Genomic DNA, 16,191 nt, shown 5'->3' on the forward strand with positions numbered 1-16,191 from the left:
ACTGTAATGTTCAGAACAAGCCATAAGTTGAGTGAAATATAAAAAAAAACTTAAGTAAGAAAGAAAGCTTTATAACAATTAAACAAACATTACATACAAATACATTCATTCTCCAGTGAAAAAGCCTAACTACTCCCACAAATTACAAATTTCCAATTTCCCCAAAACCATAGAAAAATAATGTGTAGAAGCAAAGTGAAGTAAGCCAAAAATCACATCTGAAAAAAGCCCCAAAAAAAACCTTCTTGAACGTGTAAAAAAGCAGCCATCAGATTGCTTCTGTTTGGTTGATAGACAAGTTTAAAGATCAAACTGCAATAGTTTGTCCAGTGAGTGCGTCGTGTAGATGCATTGAACCGTCTTTCATCAAGTTTAAGCTTAAGCTTTTAAACCTCTCTCTTGAGTATTGTCTTGATGCCTTCCTCCAATCAGTTCCAGCTTTCATCATCACCACAAACTCATCGTAGTTTATTCGTCCATCCTGCAAAATCAAACATTATGATTACCCCAAGTAATAATCTTTCTATAAGAAGAGACTTTAGGGAAAATAAAGTTTTAGAAAAACCTTGTCAGTGTCAACTTCACGCATGATATCGATTATAACGCTGTTGTCCGGTTCACCTAACTCGTCGGTCAAAGCTTCTCGTAGTTCTTCTGATTCGATGTATCCACTTCCATCTTTGTCAAAGAACATAAAAGCTTGTCTGAAATGTTCATCATTCTCCATCTTCTGCAAGTGAATTATCACTGCTACAAACTCTCCATAGTCCAGGCATCCATTTCCGTTTACATCGGCCTGCATCAAACATCATAAATGTTAGTACCAGAAAGGATGAACATTTCCTAATCTTTTGATCAAGAAAAGTATACTGATGAGAGAAGGGTATTTGGTCAATGTTTACCACTTCCATCAACAATTTGATCTCTGCTTCACCCAGTTGTGAACCAACTTTCTTGAGTCCAGCTCTGAGTTCTAGGTATGATATTTTACCGTCGTTGTCATCATCCATCAATGTAAACATGTTTCTGATCACTTCAACTTCTTGAATAGACAAGTGCTCGGCGATTACCTGAAAGAATAAAAAGAGAGAAACTCAGTGAAACCAATCAAAGCTCCAAACATAAGTACAATCTCCTCTGAAAAAAAGATAAGAGGCATGGCAACACTTACACGCAGAGCTTTCTTTTTCAATCTATTCATCATGGAGAATTGCTTCAACCTTGACCTAACAATATCTCCTAAAGGAACATTTGGGGCTTTCTTAGCATTCTGTATCCATGGGTGATCTGCAAAGAAGGAAACGGAAACCGTCTTCGCATCAGTAGCATTTTCTCAACTTCAAATTCAACACAAGACACAAGTAGCAAAGATGATGAATAAGAACAAATGAGATAAGATCATTTCATTACCAAGAACTTGCTGAGCAGTCAAACGCTTAGTGGGATCAGGTTCCAACATCTGCTTCACAAGGCTCTTTGCGCTCTCTGATATCTGTGACCAAGGATCTCTTTTAAAATCAAGAACTCCCCTCAAGATTGCAAGAGCCACACCTTGTTCAGTCTCTGTAATCAAAACCTTGCATCACTCAGTTACTCTTTAATCTGCATCTGCAACTTCTCACAAGAATCAAAGCTGCTTTTACCTGCCCAAAACGGAGGAACACCACAAAGCAAGATATAGAGGATAACTCCAGCACTCCACACATCAACCTCTGGTCCATAATTTCTCTTCAACACTTCTGGAGCCATATAATAAGGACTTCCCACAATCTCTGTAAACCTCTCTCCTGCAAATGCATCAAAATTCGATCTTTATGTAACCAGACTCAAAGGAACACACAATTTTCAACAAAACTCTAAAACAGTGAGACCTCTTTAGCTCAATGAAGATGAAAGATTCTAAATTTAGCAAAAAAAAAATCCTCTTTCTAGGGAAATTACCAGGTTTGAACAGCACAGATAAGCCAAAATCAATGGCCTTAAGTGCAGAGTTCTCCTTCTTGTTAGCAAACAAGAAATTCTCAGGCTTCAAATCTCTATGCATAACACCATTGATATGACACATCCTCACAACCTCAGCGATCGTCCTGGCAACTGTAGCCGCCGCACGCTCTGTATAGTGTCCCCTGGCAACGATCCGGTCAAAAAGCTCGCCTCCTTCACAAAGCTCCATCACAAGATGCACGTTCTCGTTGTCCTCGTAAGTCGCCTTGAGTTTCACAACGTTCGGGTGTTCCGGGATAGTTGACATGATCGTCACCTCACGGCGGACGTCTTCCACGTCGACGGCGGTACGGAGCTTTCTCTTGGAGATAGATTTGCAGGCTAAAGCTTGACGAGTCTCTCGGTCAGTACAGAGGTAAGTGATTCCGAATTCGCCGCGACCGAGCTCTCTTCCTAGGATATACTTGTCGCTGATCTGAGATTGATGGCTCATAGGGATCACACGTAACGGTGCGTGGGATCTTAAACCATCGGGATCGTCGTATAAGTTGCGTTTCCGTTCCCGTGGAGTCTTCTTCTTCTGGTTTTGTTTAGAGTCTTCTGGGTCAAACTTAACGCAGGCGATACAATTACCCATGATGGCTCTGAGAGTTTTCAAAACTCAAGTATGAAGAGAGACTAGTTTTGAAGAAGCTTCTTCAATGGTAACTCCGGTGACGCCGCACTAGTCTTTTTTGTTCCGGCGAACCGGTGAGTTGCAGAGAAGAGGAAACGCGGGTTTAGCTGAAGAAAGGTTCGACCTTTTCGTAAATTTTCATTTTGATCAGAAATGGTATTAAAAAATATTGTATTTATATCAATCACAACTTGATGATCCATCGGACCATCTCTAATAAGTAATTACTAAAACAAATAAAATCACATATAGAAATGAGCGATGTTCTAAGTTAATATTATATAACCTATGATTTATAAAAATTGTCAAAAACTTTTTTCTGTGAATTTAGCGGTTTAAAATTATGTGACAGAAACAAGTTTTGTACTCTCTCTTGGTCTGGTGTAATCTAATAAAAGAGTAAGTAAATTACACATAAAATATTCAGAAGAAAATTATGAACCGTCGATTTGTTGATGTGGTGAAACGAAGGGATGGGATTTATTAGCTAGTAGCAAACGTGGAAGGGGGAGATGTTTGATGAAGTTGTTGACCATAGTCCCATACAATACATAGGAGAGATGAGAGAAGTGGATACGGTGACATTGTCAAAAAGTGTGACGTTGGTTTCATTTGAGTTGGTGTCAGCAAAGTACTTTTGTTTTGTTTTTAAAATCGAGAGTTTAATTGTTAGAGTTGTCTTGTCTTGTCTTGTCTTGTCTTGTTTAACTACACTTGTATACCATTTACCTAAATTACCCGCTTTGTTGGATCTACGTTACATTTTTTTTCTTTCTTCGTAATTTAGATTCTTAACTAAAACCATAGAAAAACTGGTTGGTTTTACCATATATTTAAATTATAAACCCTAGTAGTAAGTAATGTGAGCTTTGAAAATTTCTGCAAAAGATTTGGTGAAGATAGTTTCAAAAGCAATCAGATTTGTGTTTAAGATAAGAGGATATTATTAGGTGTAGACTTTGTCAATCTTAAGGAGCTAATCAGCTAACTATCGGACTTTGTTTAGTGGGAATTTTATATTTTTTTTATCAAAAGTAAAAAAATACATATATATATATGAAGATTCCAATATGAATCAAAGTCAACAAAAATGCAAACAAATGCGAACGTCTTGTTGTTTTCTCTAATAAGTGCATTTGCAAAACTAATTGACAAGTATTGTAGTTTACATTCGGAAAGTGGTTCATCATTTTTTTTTTTTCTTGGAAGTATCAACGACTAAATTGGAAGTTCAAAAACCGTAACTCTATTTCCATCAAATGGTATATATGATATTTTTGTGCATATGAATAGAAATTTTTTTTTGTGTTGTATGTGTCACTCATCAGACTGATGTTAGTAGGTAAAAAGAAGTTCTTTAATTTATTTCCCGGTTATACTTTCAACCGACAATTTTTGCATTTGGCAAAAAAGAGAGTGAAAAAAAGTTGAAAGTCATGCAAACATAAACGAGTCTTTTTTTTGTTTTTGTGTAAATCAAAACATTTACATTGAGAAAAAATAGATATACAATCCCCAACATGAGTTTGGGAACTTTGTAACATTTAGTATAATTTTTAATAAAGATTTTGATATTCCATAAACATGACAAGGAAGTATGATCATGGGGTAGTATACTATCTAATTATCTATGATATTACTTTTCACACACCCAAAAAAAGAAAAAAAAAAGAGATAGAGGAAATGATGGATCATGTTTTAGCTTGTGCAACTTTTTAGCTGGCAAAATGATCTATAAAGAAAAACTATATATAACAACTGGAAGAAAAATGTTTAACAAAAAAAAAAAAAACAACTGGAAGAAAAATATATTAGAAAAGTGACTTTCTTGAATGAGGGAGAAAACATGAGATTGTGTATGAAATGATGGGATCAACTCAAATGTTTTCAGATTGCATGTGTATGTGGCGTTGTCATTGCCAACTATTCGAGTTCTTGAAGCCCCCCTCCATCACTTTTCTTTTTTTCTTTGCATAATGCTCTTTCTTATCTACAAACCTATATAAAGTATATATCTATTTTATGGGAATATTATTAAAGTGTAAATATGATAACAATATTCAGCTTAAATATTAAGAGGTATACAATATAGATAACCAAAACTAAACCAATATGAATATATGAATTTTCTGCCTTCGCCTTTGAATGGAGATGCTGGCGGCCGCTTGGTTTATGTTTATCATCTATATGATTTTATCGCTGTTATTTGTTAGTCGATCTCTTTTAAGTTTCTATTAGTCTTGGTTCGTCGTAAGAAAAAAGATTAGTTTAGATTCATTCTAATTTCTATTGTGTTATAAAGAGCAAAAAAAATAAAAAATTTAGCAAATTGAATAGACATATAGATCAAGTGATCAGACTGTAGTAGTTGCAGCCTGCATGGATCAGAGTACTCCCCTGAATAACTTAGGTTTAGTTTAAGATTTTAGACCATCCTTGACCATGGTATCTTAGTCTAAAATTTTTGTGAAGGAATGTAACAAGGCTATTCTTTCTACTTTCTATTATTACAGTTTTACTTTTACAGTGTTAGTATATATAAGCCGAGAGTTCGACAGCTAGTTGGGCTGGAAAACAAAATGTCTTAAACGGACTAAAGACTACCTAACTCTTATCCGAAAAGCCCATTGTTGTATATTTTAGCTTAACATTGTAATAATGCTCTGTTAAAGGGCTCACGAGTATACTAATGGCACGTACAATACAGTATTTGCATCTGCCTCCAACTAAATTATCTCATATCTGTTACACAAGTTAGAATTTAGTAATCAGTAAATCTCTTACTTATTTTAAATTTTCATTTTTCCAAAAACTGTATGTTCAACCATTTAAATAATTTTTCATTATCTTTTTGGGATTAAGAACGTTATAAAATCGAAATTTAAGACGCATACACGTAAATTTTTAGTTAAGGTCGAATCATATACTCACCAAAATCTCTCTCTATCTAAACTCTAACTAAAGTCACAAAACATTCATAGTTCAAAGACATGAAAGTAACGCCACGTGTACAACGAAACTTGAGGAGGACAGAACCGAAACGTTTGCTCCAAAGCCAAAAAGTAAAAAGAAACAAGTATCACTCGCCTTTTTATTAGTTAAATCCAAAGATTCTTATTATTCTCACAAATCAGCCACTAACTTTTAAAAGTAAAAACTCGACACCACATTCATTAAACCAGGATATCGAATTTTACATAATAATGGCAGTATTGGATTTTAAGGAATCACTGAAACTTAAAGATGGTAATCAAATCGATCAGATATAAATCTTGAGTTGCCTATTTTTCATAACAGGAAACGAAATATTTATGTTGAGGTTACTTTAATAAATACAAATATTTAGGGGCCATAGTTGAAAAGGTAGGTAGGTTAAAAAGGAAACATTTTTTTTAATATATATATATTTTTTTAAAGAGACAGTAAAAGCAAAAAAAAAAAAAAAAGTCGTAACCTTTGCAAAGGGTCGTAATTTGGTTGTGTGTGCCCAATTTGCTTGGAGAGCAAAACAAACTTGAAGCTTCCATTTTTGACGGCCACAGAGGGAGAAGGCCAAATTCGCCTTCTATCTCTCTCGTTTTCTTTCTCATTTTCTCCTTAAGATTTATTTTGTGTTTTGTTGTCTGGGGAAAACGAAGCAGACGGAGGAAGTCCAACACCACCGTTTTGAAGGTGACTTCGTTGTCTCTGTGATCTCTCTCGCTTCTCTTCTTTACTTTCTCCGATATATCTTTTTTGCTTCTTTCTTTGCAGTAAATGCTGTTTTTGTTTTCTGGGCTACTCTGTTTTTTTTTTTTTTTTCTGCTTTTGGTGATATTGATCGAGCTTGGAACTTGGGTTGTTCTCAGTTTAATGAGAGTGAATTTTGAGATTGAACGTATTTAAACGTTTGACTGTATGTTCTAATTGTTGACTCTAATTTAGAGTTGGTCAATGTTTTTGCAATTTGAATGTTTCTAACAGAGGGTCAGTTTTGCTGCACATGTTTCTGAGCAACTGGTCTGAATGCATCTCGAAAATGGTGATGGTCTGTTTCAGCTCTGTCAATAGACATTGTTTTTTATCCTAGTTTTGGTAATTTTGGGATTCTTGGTATGTGAAAGGATGATCCTTTATGGAGGAGCTGAAAAATATATATGAAAAGCTCAGTTTTTTAGGTGTTAAATGGTTTAATCTGAGTAATGTACAGAATTTCTCAGTTTGTTGTAACTTTTAAGGGATAAAGAAGTGTATACTGCTTTGTGGACAAGAGAGCTAGATGGCTATTAAAATGTAATTTTGCTTTGTAATTCATGGATTGGTTACATGACCAAGTGTTGAACCTTGATTACTACGTTGGTGGCTCAGTTGACATAAGTCTGGTGAGATAAATCAGGTAGTGTAATAGGTTGTTAAGATAGTTTAAGGGAACGCTCTTTCTTTTATTTGCTGGATCTTTTTTAATCTATATTAGTCTTTCCTGAGTTTCTGCTTCATTTCTTTTTGCAGACAATGATTCGTGCAAAGCACATTAGTAATCTTTCCAGTTCAGCCAGATCCTTTTTTCTTAGTGGAACGAGACCTAGTGCAGCTGATGGAAATTCTTGTACAGGCGCTGAGGATGAAAGTTGCGTCTCAAAACGCCAGCAAATTAGGACTGAAGTTGTACAGACTGGTAAAAGAGCATCAAATTTAGCAGCTGGACTAGCTGGAAATATATTACCTGCAGAGGCTGGTAAACCGCTGGTGGTCCCAAAGACGGTTGAGCATTTCACCCGCACAACTCTTCTTCCGCAGCATGTATCCTCTCCTGCTTTGCCGGGGAAAGCAGATTCTCTAAATCATGCTTCTGCTATTATTAAAGATGATGTGGGTGCACCTATTGGGGATCAGATATTCAATGCTGGTAGTGGAACTGTAAATTTATTGTCAGATGTAGGAAACTATAAGATCCCTTTATCAGATGGAACTAAAGTCATTGGTTTGCCTAAAAGCTCTATGGTTGATCCTACTCGGCCTATTTTGAGTGTTAAGTCTTCAAATGTGAAAGTCAACAGAAGGGAGCACCTTGCCAAAGTCTACCCTAGGTCCACTTCCAAAGATTCATCAGACCGAGTTCCTATAAATAGCTCTCCAGGTACTAAGCAAGCATCAAATGACGTTGCGGAGAATTCTTTTGAACCTTATGATTTACTCTCAAACACTACCTCTGGAAAAAGGAAAAGCATGCCACAAAGACACAATATTGATTCGACTAGGTATGCATCGGGTGATTGTGACTATAATGTGCATTCTTCTGGTGACAGGACGATGATATCTTCTGGTAAGCCTTCAACGGAAATGATGAGAGTGACTGCTCCAACACCTAGGCAGTATTGTAACCCTGGCTACATTGTAGAAAATGTTTCTAGTATATTGCGGAGATTCAAATGGGGACATGCTACTGAAGAGGCCCTTCACAATTTTGGTTTCAGGATGGATGCATACCAAGCAAACCAAATTCTTAAGCAGATGGATAATTATGTGAATGCGCTTGGTTTCTTCTATTGGCTGAAAAGGCAACCTGGGTTTAAGCATGATGGGCATACTTATACCACCATGGTAGGTAATCTTGGTCGTGCAAAGCAATTTGGTGCAATAAACAAGCTCCTTGATGAGATGGTTGGAGATGGATGTCAGCCAAACACTGTTACATATAATCGACTTATTCATAGCTATGGTCGCGCAAATTATCTCAGTGAAGCTATGAATGTTTTTAATCAAATGCAAGAGGCTGGATGTGAGCCTGATCGAGTAACTTACTGTACCCTTATAGACATCCACGCTAAAGCTGGATTTCTTGACATTGCCATGGACATGTACCAGAGGATGCAAGCAGCGGGGCTTTCTCCTGATACTTTCACCTACAGTGTTATAATAAATTGTCTTGGAAAAGCAGGCCATTTACCTGCTGCCCATAGACTCTTTTGTGAAATGGTTGGTCAAGGTTGTACCCCTAATTTGGTCACATTCAACATCATGATAGCTTTGCATGCCAAGGCACGGAATTATCAGACTGCGTTGAAGCTCTACCGAGACATGCAAAATGCCGGGTTTCAACCTGACAAAGTGACATACAGTATAGTTATGGAGGTGCTTGGACACTGTGGATTTCTCGAGGAAGCAGAGGGTGTTTTCGCTGAGATGCAACGTAAGAACTGGGTTCCTGATGAACCGGTTTACGGTCTTTTAGTGGACTTGTGGGGAAAAGCTGGCAATGTGGAAAAAGCTTGGCAATGGTATCAAGCAATGCTTCACGCTGGTCTTCGACCTAATGTTCCCACTTGTAATTCCCTTCTCAGCACTTTCCTTAGGGTTCACAGGATGTCTGAAGCCTATAACTTATTACAAAGCATGCTGGTGCTTGGTCTACATCCTTCTTTGCAGACATACACGTTGCTATTGAGTTGTTGCACAGATGCTCGTTCAAAATTTGACATGGGATTTTGTGGTCAGCTAATGGCAGTCTCTGGTCATCCGGCTCACATGTTTCTCCTCAAAATGCCACCTGCAGGTCCTGATGGCCAAAATGTGCGTGATCATGTCAGCAACTTTCTGGATTTTATGCACAGTGAGGATAGAGAGAGCAAGCGGGGACTCATGGACGCAGTAGTGGATTTTCTCCACAAGTCAGGTCTAAAAGAAGAGGCTGGCTCAGTATGGGAAGTGGCTGCAGTTAAGAATGTGTATCCAGATGCATTGAGGGAGAAAAGCTGCAGCTATTGGCTTATCAATCTTCATGTAATGTCAGAAGGAACTGCAGTCATCGCACTTTCTAGGACACTTGCGTGGTTCCGTAAGCAGATGTTGGTTTCAGGTGACTGTCCTTCACGGATTGATATAGTAACTGGTTGGGGAAGGCGAAGTAGAGTCACTGGCACGTCGATGGTAAGACAAGCAGTTGAAGAATTGCTCAACATCTTCAACTTCCCGTTTTTCACTGAGAATGGGAACTCAGGCTGTTTTGTAGGATGCGGAGAGCCTCTCAAGAAGTGGTTGCTTGAATCATATGTTGAGAGAATGCATTTGCTCTAGTTGTAGATCAGTTGTTTTGTTTTATTTTTTCAAGGCCTCTTGAATTTTTTTTATACTCTAGCAGTATCTCAATGGTCTGGTTTTGTAATATCATAAGTTTAAGGTTAGTGATGGCTGGAACTTATCTCCAGATTTTGTCCTCAGGTCAAAACATTCTCCTCTTGCAATTGGTTGTATTGGTGGGAGTATATAAATCAATATTTGGGGTGATACGACCCTAATTTATTAATACTTGGAATAGTTTTTGTATGTTTTTATTTTTGTACAACATCAAATGTTACAAAAATGCTTTCTTACCAGCAATGTACTACAGATATTGCTAATGGTACAATAATGTAAATGTAAATTGAAAATTGGAGAAAGATCTAAAGGAGCCTCGAATTGTAGGAGCCACAGGTTGTGCATTTGTGGTAGAGCCAATGATAAGGAACATTTCCTTTTCTTCCACAGTCATTACACAGTATTATCTGCACCAAACCATTTTACCAGTTACCATTCAGTTTATTCTTTCATCTCAGTACTCTATATGGGAGAGAGACAGAGAGAGATGCTCTCTCTGTACTATGAAACAATATCGAGAAAGAGAGAGATAAACCTGAGTTTTGTTGGAGTATTCATCAGGCATCTTCTCTTCTGCAAGTAATGCGTCTAGCATCTTAAAATAGACCTGTTTGGGACGGTTCTTTGTTCAGTTTGGACTTTGGAGTATCACTAATCTTCTGAGGGGAAAAAAAAATATATGAATGGTAACTGACCTGCATATCTCCTAGCGACTTGCTGCAGATAGGGCATGTGTAGTGGGAACATGTGTACTCCTACCACCATATTCAAAAACCAAGCTTAGAAACGTGCTTCAGGTTATCACTGTTACCCGAAAACAGATTTTGACAGAGTTAAGTACCTGAAAGCATGAGGAGTGCATCAAGTGCCCGCAAGGAAGAGCCTTGACTGGGGAGTTGGAGGTAAAAATGTACTCATGGCAAATAGGACAATTATCTTCTAAACACTTTTCCCTGCAAACATGCTCTGCTAAGGTACGCGACATGCAGGCATTGCATTTCATGCAATGGAAGTAGTCAATTCCCAATCCTTTCCCAACTCGGCAGAGATTGCAGTAAGGACAGTGATAAATTTTCCTGTTACAAAGAACTAATAACTCTCAGCCTCTAATGATACTGAGTCCAACAAGAAAGCACAACAAGTCATGAATTAAAGATAACTTGATTTAGTATTTTTAATAAGTACCTTTCATCGTCATATAATTTGCATATTTTGCAGAAGTATTTTCCCATTGACGACTTGCACGAAGTATTTGAGCAATTTGCACCAATTGGCTGAATCAAGAGGCATTTCATGCACATCATCTTTGTTATCTGTTTCCTGCATAAAAATTCAAGATAAACAAAAAAAAAGACAAACGCAATATGATTTTTGGAAGCTCCTTGCAAGAATGTTGAAGATGGATGTTACTACCTATCTACTGAGTGATCAGCCTCTTCATCATGACATCGTATACATGTGAAGAGTTTGTCGCAACAAGGAGCAAGAAGCTTGCAATTCCTCTTGTAGTGATTGCAGCCGAAAATCAAACTGTGAGGATCTCGATATGATGGATGTTGACCAGGAACTGTTTCCATGTCGCTTAAGAGAGAGGATGGTTCCAGACTGTATGCCCGTTGTGAGATATTCCACCGACTGAAAAAAAACAAAATACATGATCTTACGTAAGTCTCAATATCTATAAGAAAGACACCTATTTTGACTATGATCTTGTAAACTTAACCACCAGACGAATAAGTTATTTGTACAAGTACAACATCTTTCTGTTAATAGGACATGTACAAGACTAAATAGATTTCTCAGCTTATAAAATTTAAGTTTCAACATGAAACCAAAAGAGAGGTAGCCAAGGATTACCTCATTAACAAGTTCTGCTTGATATAAGATTTCTTCCGAGGATCCATGGAAGAGTCGCATGATATTTTCTTAATCACAGCCACCAGTTCTTCTTCACTTATTGTTAACAGTTGTTCATATTTCTTGGATTGACCAAACCGACTAACCTTCTGAGACATTCGGAAAGTCTGAGCAGGACTTCTTGTCTGGTAATTGATGTCAGTTTTTTCGTTGTCCTCCATTTTGTCAGCTCCTCTACATATCTTCTTACTTTCTGAGCATTCCAGATCTTTTTTCTCTTTGTTTCCAACCTCGACATTGTTATCAGAAGGTGACTTATTCATATTACCTGTCAAGTATGTCTCTGGAAGTTCGACAAGGTAGCTTCCAATGCTCCCTCTATCCCCATCAGCATTTGTTTCAAAGAGATACTTCCAGACAATCTCCAATGGATCTGAATCCTCAAATGGATCATTGTTTGCTTCTCCGACTTCATCTTGTATAACATGACCGTTATACCATTCTGTTAGCCATTCGACAAACATTGTTTTCCTTGTTACTTGGCGCCATAAGGACATCGCTGCAAGCTGTTCATCAGAGGATAAAGATTCCATTAACCAGGGTATCATATCCTGCAATATTTCCCCACTTATTCTCCCAAGCATGCATCCTATGATTTTTTCTTGCTCTTCAATAGCAAAACAGTTCCTGAATAGACCCCAGAGTTCAGTTTCTTCATGCTGGATATGCTCAGACAATAGCTTGTGCATAGATTTGCCAATCTCTTGGAGACTCAAACACAACCGCTCATACTTCATCTTTCGGTGGTCTGCTGCTCTGGGATTGATAGTAGAAACTAACATGTTCAGCTCTGACATCTCATTCAATATGAATGAAACTTTATCGAAGTGTTTAGTTTCTAGCTCATGATCAATGCTAAATGAGTGACTAATGTTTCTAAGTCGTCCCTTGGCCTCCAATGCTGGAAATGCAATCTCATCCTCTGCATCAGAATGTATCTGATACAAAAACTTTATCATCTGGAATCGCTGTTGAAACTCAGTGAGAAAACAAAAGTCGGCTGCCAATCTTGCTGATCCACAAACAAGGTAGTCCAAATCCATCTTCATTGCCTTATGGAAGAAGAAAAGGAGGTCAATTGGTTTAACGTTCATAATAAGTGGATCATCCATATTCTTCTCACCAAAAAACTCTGGAAGATGGAGTGGAGGCTTATGTTTCCCTGAGAAAATCATTTGCTGATTCATTCGACTTGAGTAAGGTGTCTCGTACATATCTCCAGCGCCTAAATCCCTTGACAGTAAGCAGGTTGAAGACTTGTTTTTCTTCCAAGGACAAACAAGCAAATCATCTTTAGATCCTTTGCACAGTTCCAGCTGTGCTTGGTCGGAAAATGATCCAGATGCTTCTTTAGTGTTGTTCTCCTTTTGGCAGGAGCATCTTACTTTAAACATTACAGCCAGTTGTTTCCAAAAACTTTCAACAGATGTTTTGCCTGAGTAACCAAAGCGAAGCCACTGCAACAAGAGGCATGCAAATGATTTTTTGGAAGAAAAATCTTCCAAACTTAAGAACTGAAGAATGGATTGAGATTCCTCTTCTGACAAGTGAGCAGAAAACCAAAGTATAACACACTTTAGCAATCCAAGAGGTAAGACATGAATGCTTGTGTATAGGAGCTGCTTCTGCATTTCATGGTTGCAATTCTTGGTGATGAATGGGAATACCTGGAGAACAATGAGAGTAAATATGTTGGATATAATATTCACAAAACTTGCATGGAAGTTATAGAAATGAAACTTTTTTAGACGAGTATCAATGTATCATAAGCTTACCTTGGTTCTCTGTAAAGAAAATTGCTTGGTTACTTGGACTATAAGGTTCTCAAGTTCCTCTTGGAGCTGAAACAGAAAATTAGCCGTCCTTGATTTATCATCAGCACTTTTGTATAGTAATCTCTGAAAATTCTCGAGACAGCCATCTATGGTGAATTGTGCGGTATTTGAAGAGCGGCGATCTGTCATTTCTTCCAACACCGGGTGAAGGAACCTTTTGAATGCATTGCTGCAACAAAGCAAATCATGCTGTAACTCACATAGAGAAAGAAAAGGAAGGGAAACGAAAAATGATTTAAGAGAGTAGCTAGGCATCATACAAAAGAGAAAAATCAAGTTATCCAACAAACTATTACCTATAAGAAACAAGGACATCAGCAAGGAAGTTTAATCGAGCCATCAGTACGTCAAGGTCTAAACTAAGGCTTGGGAATTTTGCTTGGCTTAATCCTTCCCGAATGTCTCTCAAATCTTTTTCGATAGCATTTTGAAAAAGATGAAGACCATGAATCGGGCTGTGTCCTCCTACATTTGGAATATGAAGGGACTTTTTACTCCACTGCCAAAAGCGTTGAAAACATCCACTGGACTCATGTGTCTGAGGTAACTTCTTCATATTCTTAGACACGTCTACATAGTGGACTCCTTTCATGATCTCTGTAGGAATCCCACCACAAGATTGGCCCTTGTCATCAAGTAGCCAAGAGCGTATGACCTTCAGAAAAATTGTATCATCTTTGATTATCAGAATCAAGAAGATGGAAGGAAAACATAACATATCTCGGCAAAAGGAAATATATACCTGTTGTAATGAGTCTTCGATGGGGACAACATCTTTGATGCAATTCTCAACTTCAGTTTTCTCCTCGTGAGAGAGATAAGACATCATCCAGGGCAAAAAGTCTTCCAGTACCATCACTGGAACACTACAAATGAATTGCCACACAAGTGATGCCTGCTCTTTGAAAGAGAACTTCTCAATTAACAAAGGAAAGACCTGCATGAAAGCGTGAAGTTATAAGCCTGCAATTATAAGGAAAGTGGGATAGATTATATATGACTGAAAGAAATGTTATTTCTATCAAAACTCTTGTACTTGTCAAAACAGAGTTGAAGTACTAACAAGCAAGGCTTATACTATAACCAGTATACCTGCAGCTCTTCTTTAAGCATATGTTGGCATATAGATGACTGAATGGTGCCTATGCATATTATAACTTGACGAAGTACATCACTTGTGCTTCCTATTTCCTCTTCAAGAACATGTAGCCAATGAAAAACTGAGGTGAAGAGATCATCTGTGCCAGCATGCTCAAGCGAATAATTAGAAACTATGTTTTTCACTCGTGCATCAAGCGCCGAAAAGATAACCTGCCAGTTAAAAAAACAAAATCAAATTATTTTCAAAAGCCAATGTTAATTATCATGAATCCAGTTTACTAGTCAGATTCTTGACATCAAAGATACAAAAAATGAAACTGCAACAATAGTTTAAAGTGTTCACATCCATTAAAAGTTGGACAGTATCTGTACAGTAGAAACCTAGTCTAACCAAGATCAAAGGAAACATCATAAAGATAAGCCAACCAAAGATTTAATGAGATGATGATGATAACTTAAGCTCTTGTGTGGATTTGTAGGCATCATTGACTCTAAAAATTAGTAATCTCCTATTCTGGCTAAACCTCAATTTACTATTATTCCCGCAGAAACTTAACAATACGACATCCCGCAACTCATAGAAAAAATATGAAAAACAAAAAAAAAAACAGAGAAAGAAACTTGAGTTAAAAGTGATAAAATGAAACCTCATCTTCAGCTGCGCTGTGATACTTATATACAAGCTTCAAAAACTCAAACTTCCGGGAGAGCTCCACCGCCAGATCCCGGCTAGAATTATTAGCTTCTGCGGCGTCAGTAGCGAAACGCCGGAGCTCAACCAGCTGAGCACGGAAAGCCTTGTGGAAGTATACAAAGAAAAGAACTGGAGCATCCGAAAGCTTCGTGTTTCCGATGGCAACCGCAGAAGCAGAAACCGAAGCATTCTCCGGCGGAAGGGAATGAATACGTCCGCCTCCCATCCACCGCAACCAAAACCTCGAGGGGAATCAAAAGTTTTTCTTCTTCTTCGTGATAAAGTGAAGGAGAAAAGGGAAAGAAGAAAGAACCAAAGTTGACGAGTAGAGAGGGCTTTGTAAGGCCTGGATCATCTCTGCTGAAGCCATTGTTTTATTTTAATCAATTTGAGAGTTTTATTATATTAGTAGTGACTGAGACGTTGCAGCTGAAAAACCAACCAAAACCTTAGTTATATCATATTCTGGCGGTATTTATAATTTTAAAATATACTCTCCAGTTTTAGTCTCTATTTCAATAATTAGTACAATAGTGCATGAAAGAAAAACATTAAGTAGAATGTTTAACTAATGCATATATTGAGTTTGATGTTTTGTAATTGGGTAACATTGAAAAATCTCGTGATTTGCGGGGCTGAGTCAGCCTCGTGAGAGATTTATGATAAAAATGGCGTGACCTTGGCCGGCCGTACAGTTGTCCCCATCCATCTCCCTTGACCGGTCTTCGTTGACTCCGGTAGTTTAATCCGTTATTTTTATTTTAACGCCCCCCGTTCGATCCTGCCCTCCTCCACGAGCCCTCTTGTTTCCGTCGTGTGCTCTTCATTCGACTCCACGTGCCTTCTCCTTCTAACTAGGCTCATCAAATTAAGACATTTTAACTATATAGGCCCATTCCAACATTTTAAAG

The 16,191-nt window shown here is 37.7% G+C and overlaps 3 protein-coding genes across 7 annotated transcripts; 1 reads left to right on the forward strand and 2 right to left on the reverse strand.

Moving 5' to 3' along the window:
* Positions 1-55: 55 nt before the first annotated feature.
* Positions 56-2,835, reverse strand: LOC17895967 (calcium-dependent protein kinase 30). The gene is made up of 7 exons (XM_006302047.2): positions 1,942-2,835; positions 1,644-1,787; positions 1,411-1,563; positions 1,172-1,287; positions 903-1,070; positions 566-796; positions 56-481 (listed from the first exon to the last, which is right to left on the reverse strand). Exons 1-7 carry the CDS (start codon positions 2,579-2,581, stop codon positions 308-310), a joined length of 1,626 nt encoding a protein of 541 aa, XP_006302109.1. The 5' UTR covers positions 2,582-2,835; the 3' UTR covers positions 56-307.
* Positions 2,836-6,097: 3,262 nt separating this feature from the next.
* LOC17896003 (pentatricopeptide repeat-containing protein At1g74750) lies at positions 6,098-9,902 on the forward strand. Of its 5 annotated transcripts, none has more exons than XM_023787334.1 (3): positions 6,098-6,292; positions 6,584-6,641; positions 7,109-9,902. In XM_023787334.1, the coding sequence occupies exons 2-3, from the start codon at positions 6,603-6,605 to the stop codon at positions 9,671-9,673; spliced, it is 2,604 nt and encodes an 867-aa protein (XP_023643102.1). In that variant the 5' UTR covers positions 6,098-6,292; positions 6,584-6,602; the 3' UTR covers positions 9,674-9,902. The 5 variants fall into 5 exon arrangements, with proteins under 5 accessions (XP_023643102.1, XP_023643101.1, XP_023643104.1 ...); XM_023787333.1 differs by lacking the exon at positions 6,584-6,641 and adding an exon at positions 6,846-6,981; XM_023787336.1 differs by lacking the exon at positions 6,584-6,641.
* Positions 9,864-15,589, reverse strand: LOC17896069 (zinc finger protein BRUTUS-like At1g74770). Its single transcript, XM_006301432.2, has 12 exons — positions 15,234-15,589; positions 14,578-14,796; positions 14,228-14,422; positions 13,782-14,140; positions 13,426-13,654; positions 11,591-13,317; positions 11,147-11,368; positions 10,919-11,053; positions 10,575-10,809; positions 10,429-10,488; positions 10,269-10,340; positions 9,864-10,140 (listed from the first exon to the last, which is right to left on the reverse strand). Exons 1-12 carry the CDS (start codon positions 15,504-15,506, stop codon positions 10,039-10,041), a joined length of 3,828 nt encoding a protein of 1,275 aa, XP_006301494.1. The 5' UTR covers positions 15,507-15,589; the 3' UTR covers positions 9,864-10,038.
* Positions 15,590-16,191: the final 602 nt, after the last annotated feature.

Source organism: Capsella rubella, unplaced genomic scaffold, assembly GCF_000375325.1.
Source record: "Capsella rubella cultivar Monte Gargano unplaced genomic scaffold, Caprub1_0 scaffold_2, whole genome shotgun sequence".
NCBI classification, from domain to species: domain Eukaryota; kingdom Viridiplantae; phylum Streptophyta; class Magnoliopsida; order Brassicales; family Brassicaceae; genus Capsella; species Capsella rubella.

Excerpts from the sequence above, each read along its gene's own strand:
- LOC17896003 (XM_023787333.1), top strand. The coding sequence starts at position 6,913 with ATGGATTGGTTACATGACCAAGTGTTGAACCTTGATTACTACGTTGGT. Across the intron at positions 6,982-7,108 it reads GCTCAGTTGACATAAGTCTG|ACAATGATTCGTGCAAAGCA; the intron begins GTGAGATAAATC and ends TTCTTTTTGCAG.
- LOC17895967 (XM_006302047.2), bottom strand. The coding sequence starts at position 2,581 with ATGGGTAATTGTATCGCCTGCGTTAAGTTTGACCCAGAAGACTCTAAA. Across the intron at positions 1,071-1,171 it reads TGAAAAAGAAAGCTCTGCGT|GTAATCGCCGAGCACTTGTC; the intron begins GTAAGTGTTGCC and ends TTATTCTTTCAG. Across the intron at positions 482-565 it reads GTGAAGTTGACACTGACAAG|GATGGACGAATAAACTACGA; the intron begins GTTTTTCTAAAA and ends TTGATTTTGCAG.
- LOC17896069 (XM_006301432.2), bottom strand. The coding sequence starts at position 15,506 with ATGGGAGGCGGACGTATTCATTCCCTTCCGCCGGAGAATGCTTCGGTT. Across the intron at positions 10,810-10,918 it reads AAATTATATGACGATGAAAG|GAAAATTTATCACTGTCCTT; the intron begins GTACTTATTAAA and ends TCTTTGTAACAG. Across the intron at positions 10,141-10,268 it reads AATACTCCAACAAAACTCAG|ATAATACTGTGTAATGACTG; the intron begins GTTTATCTCTCT and ends GGTTTGGTGCAG.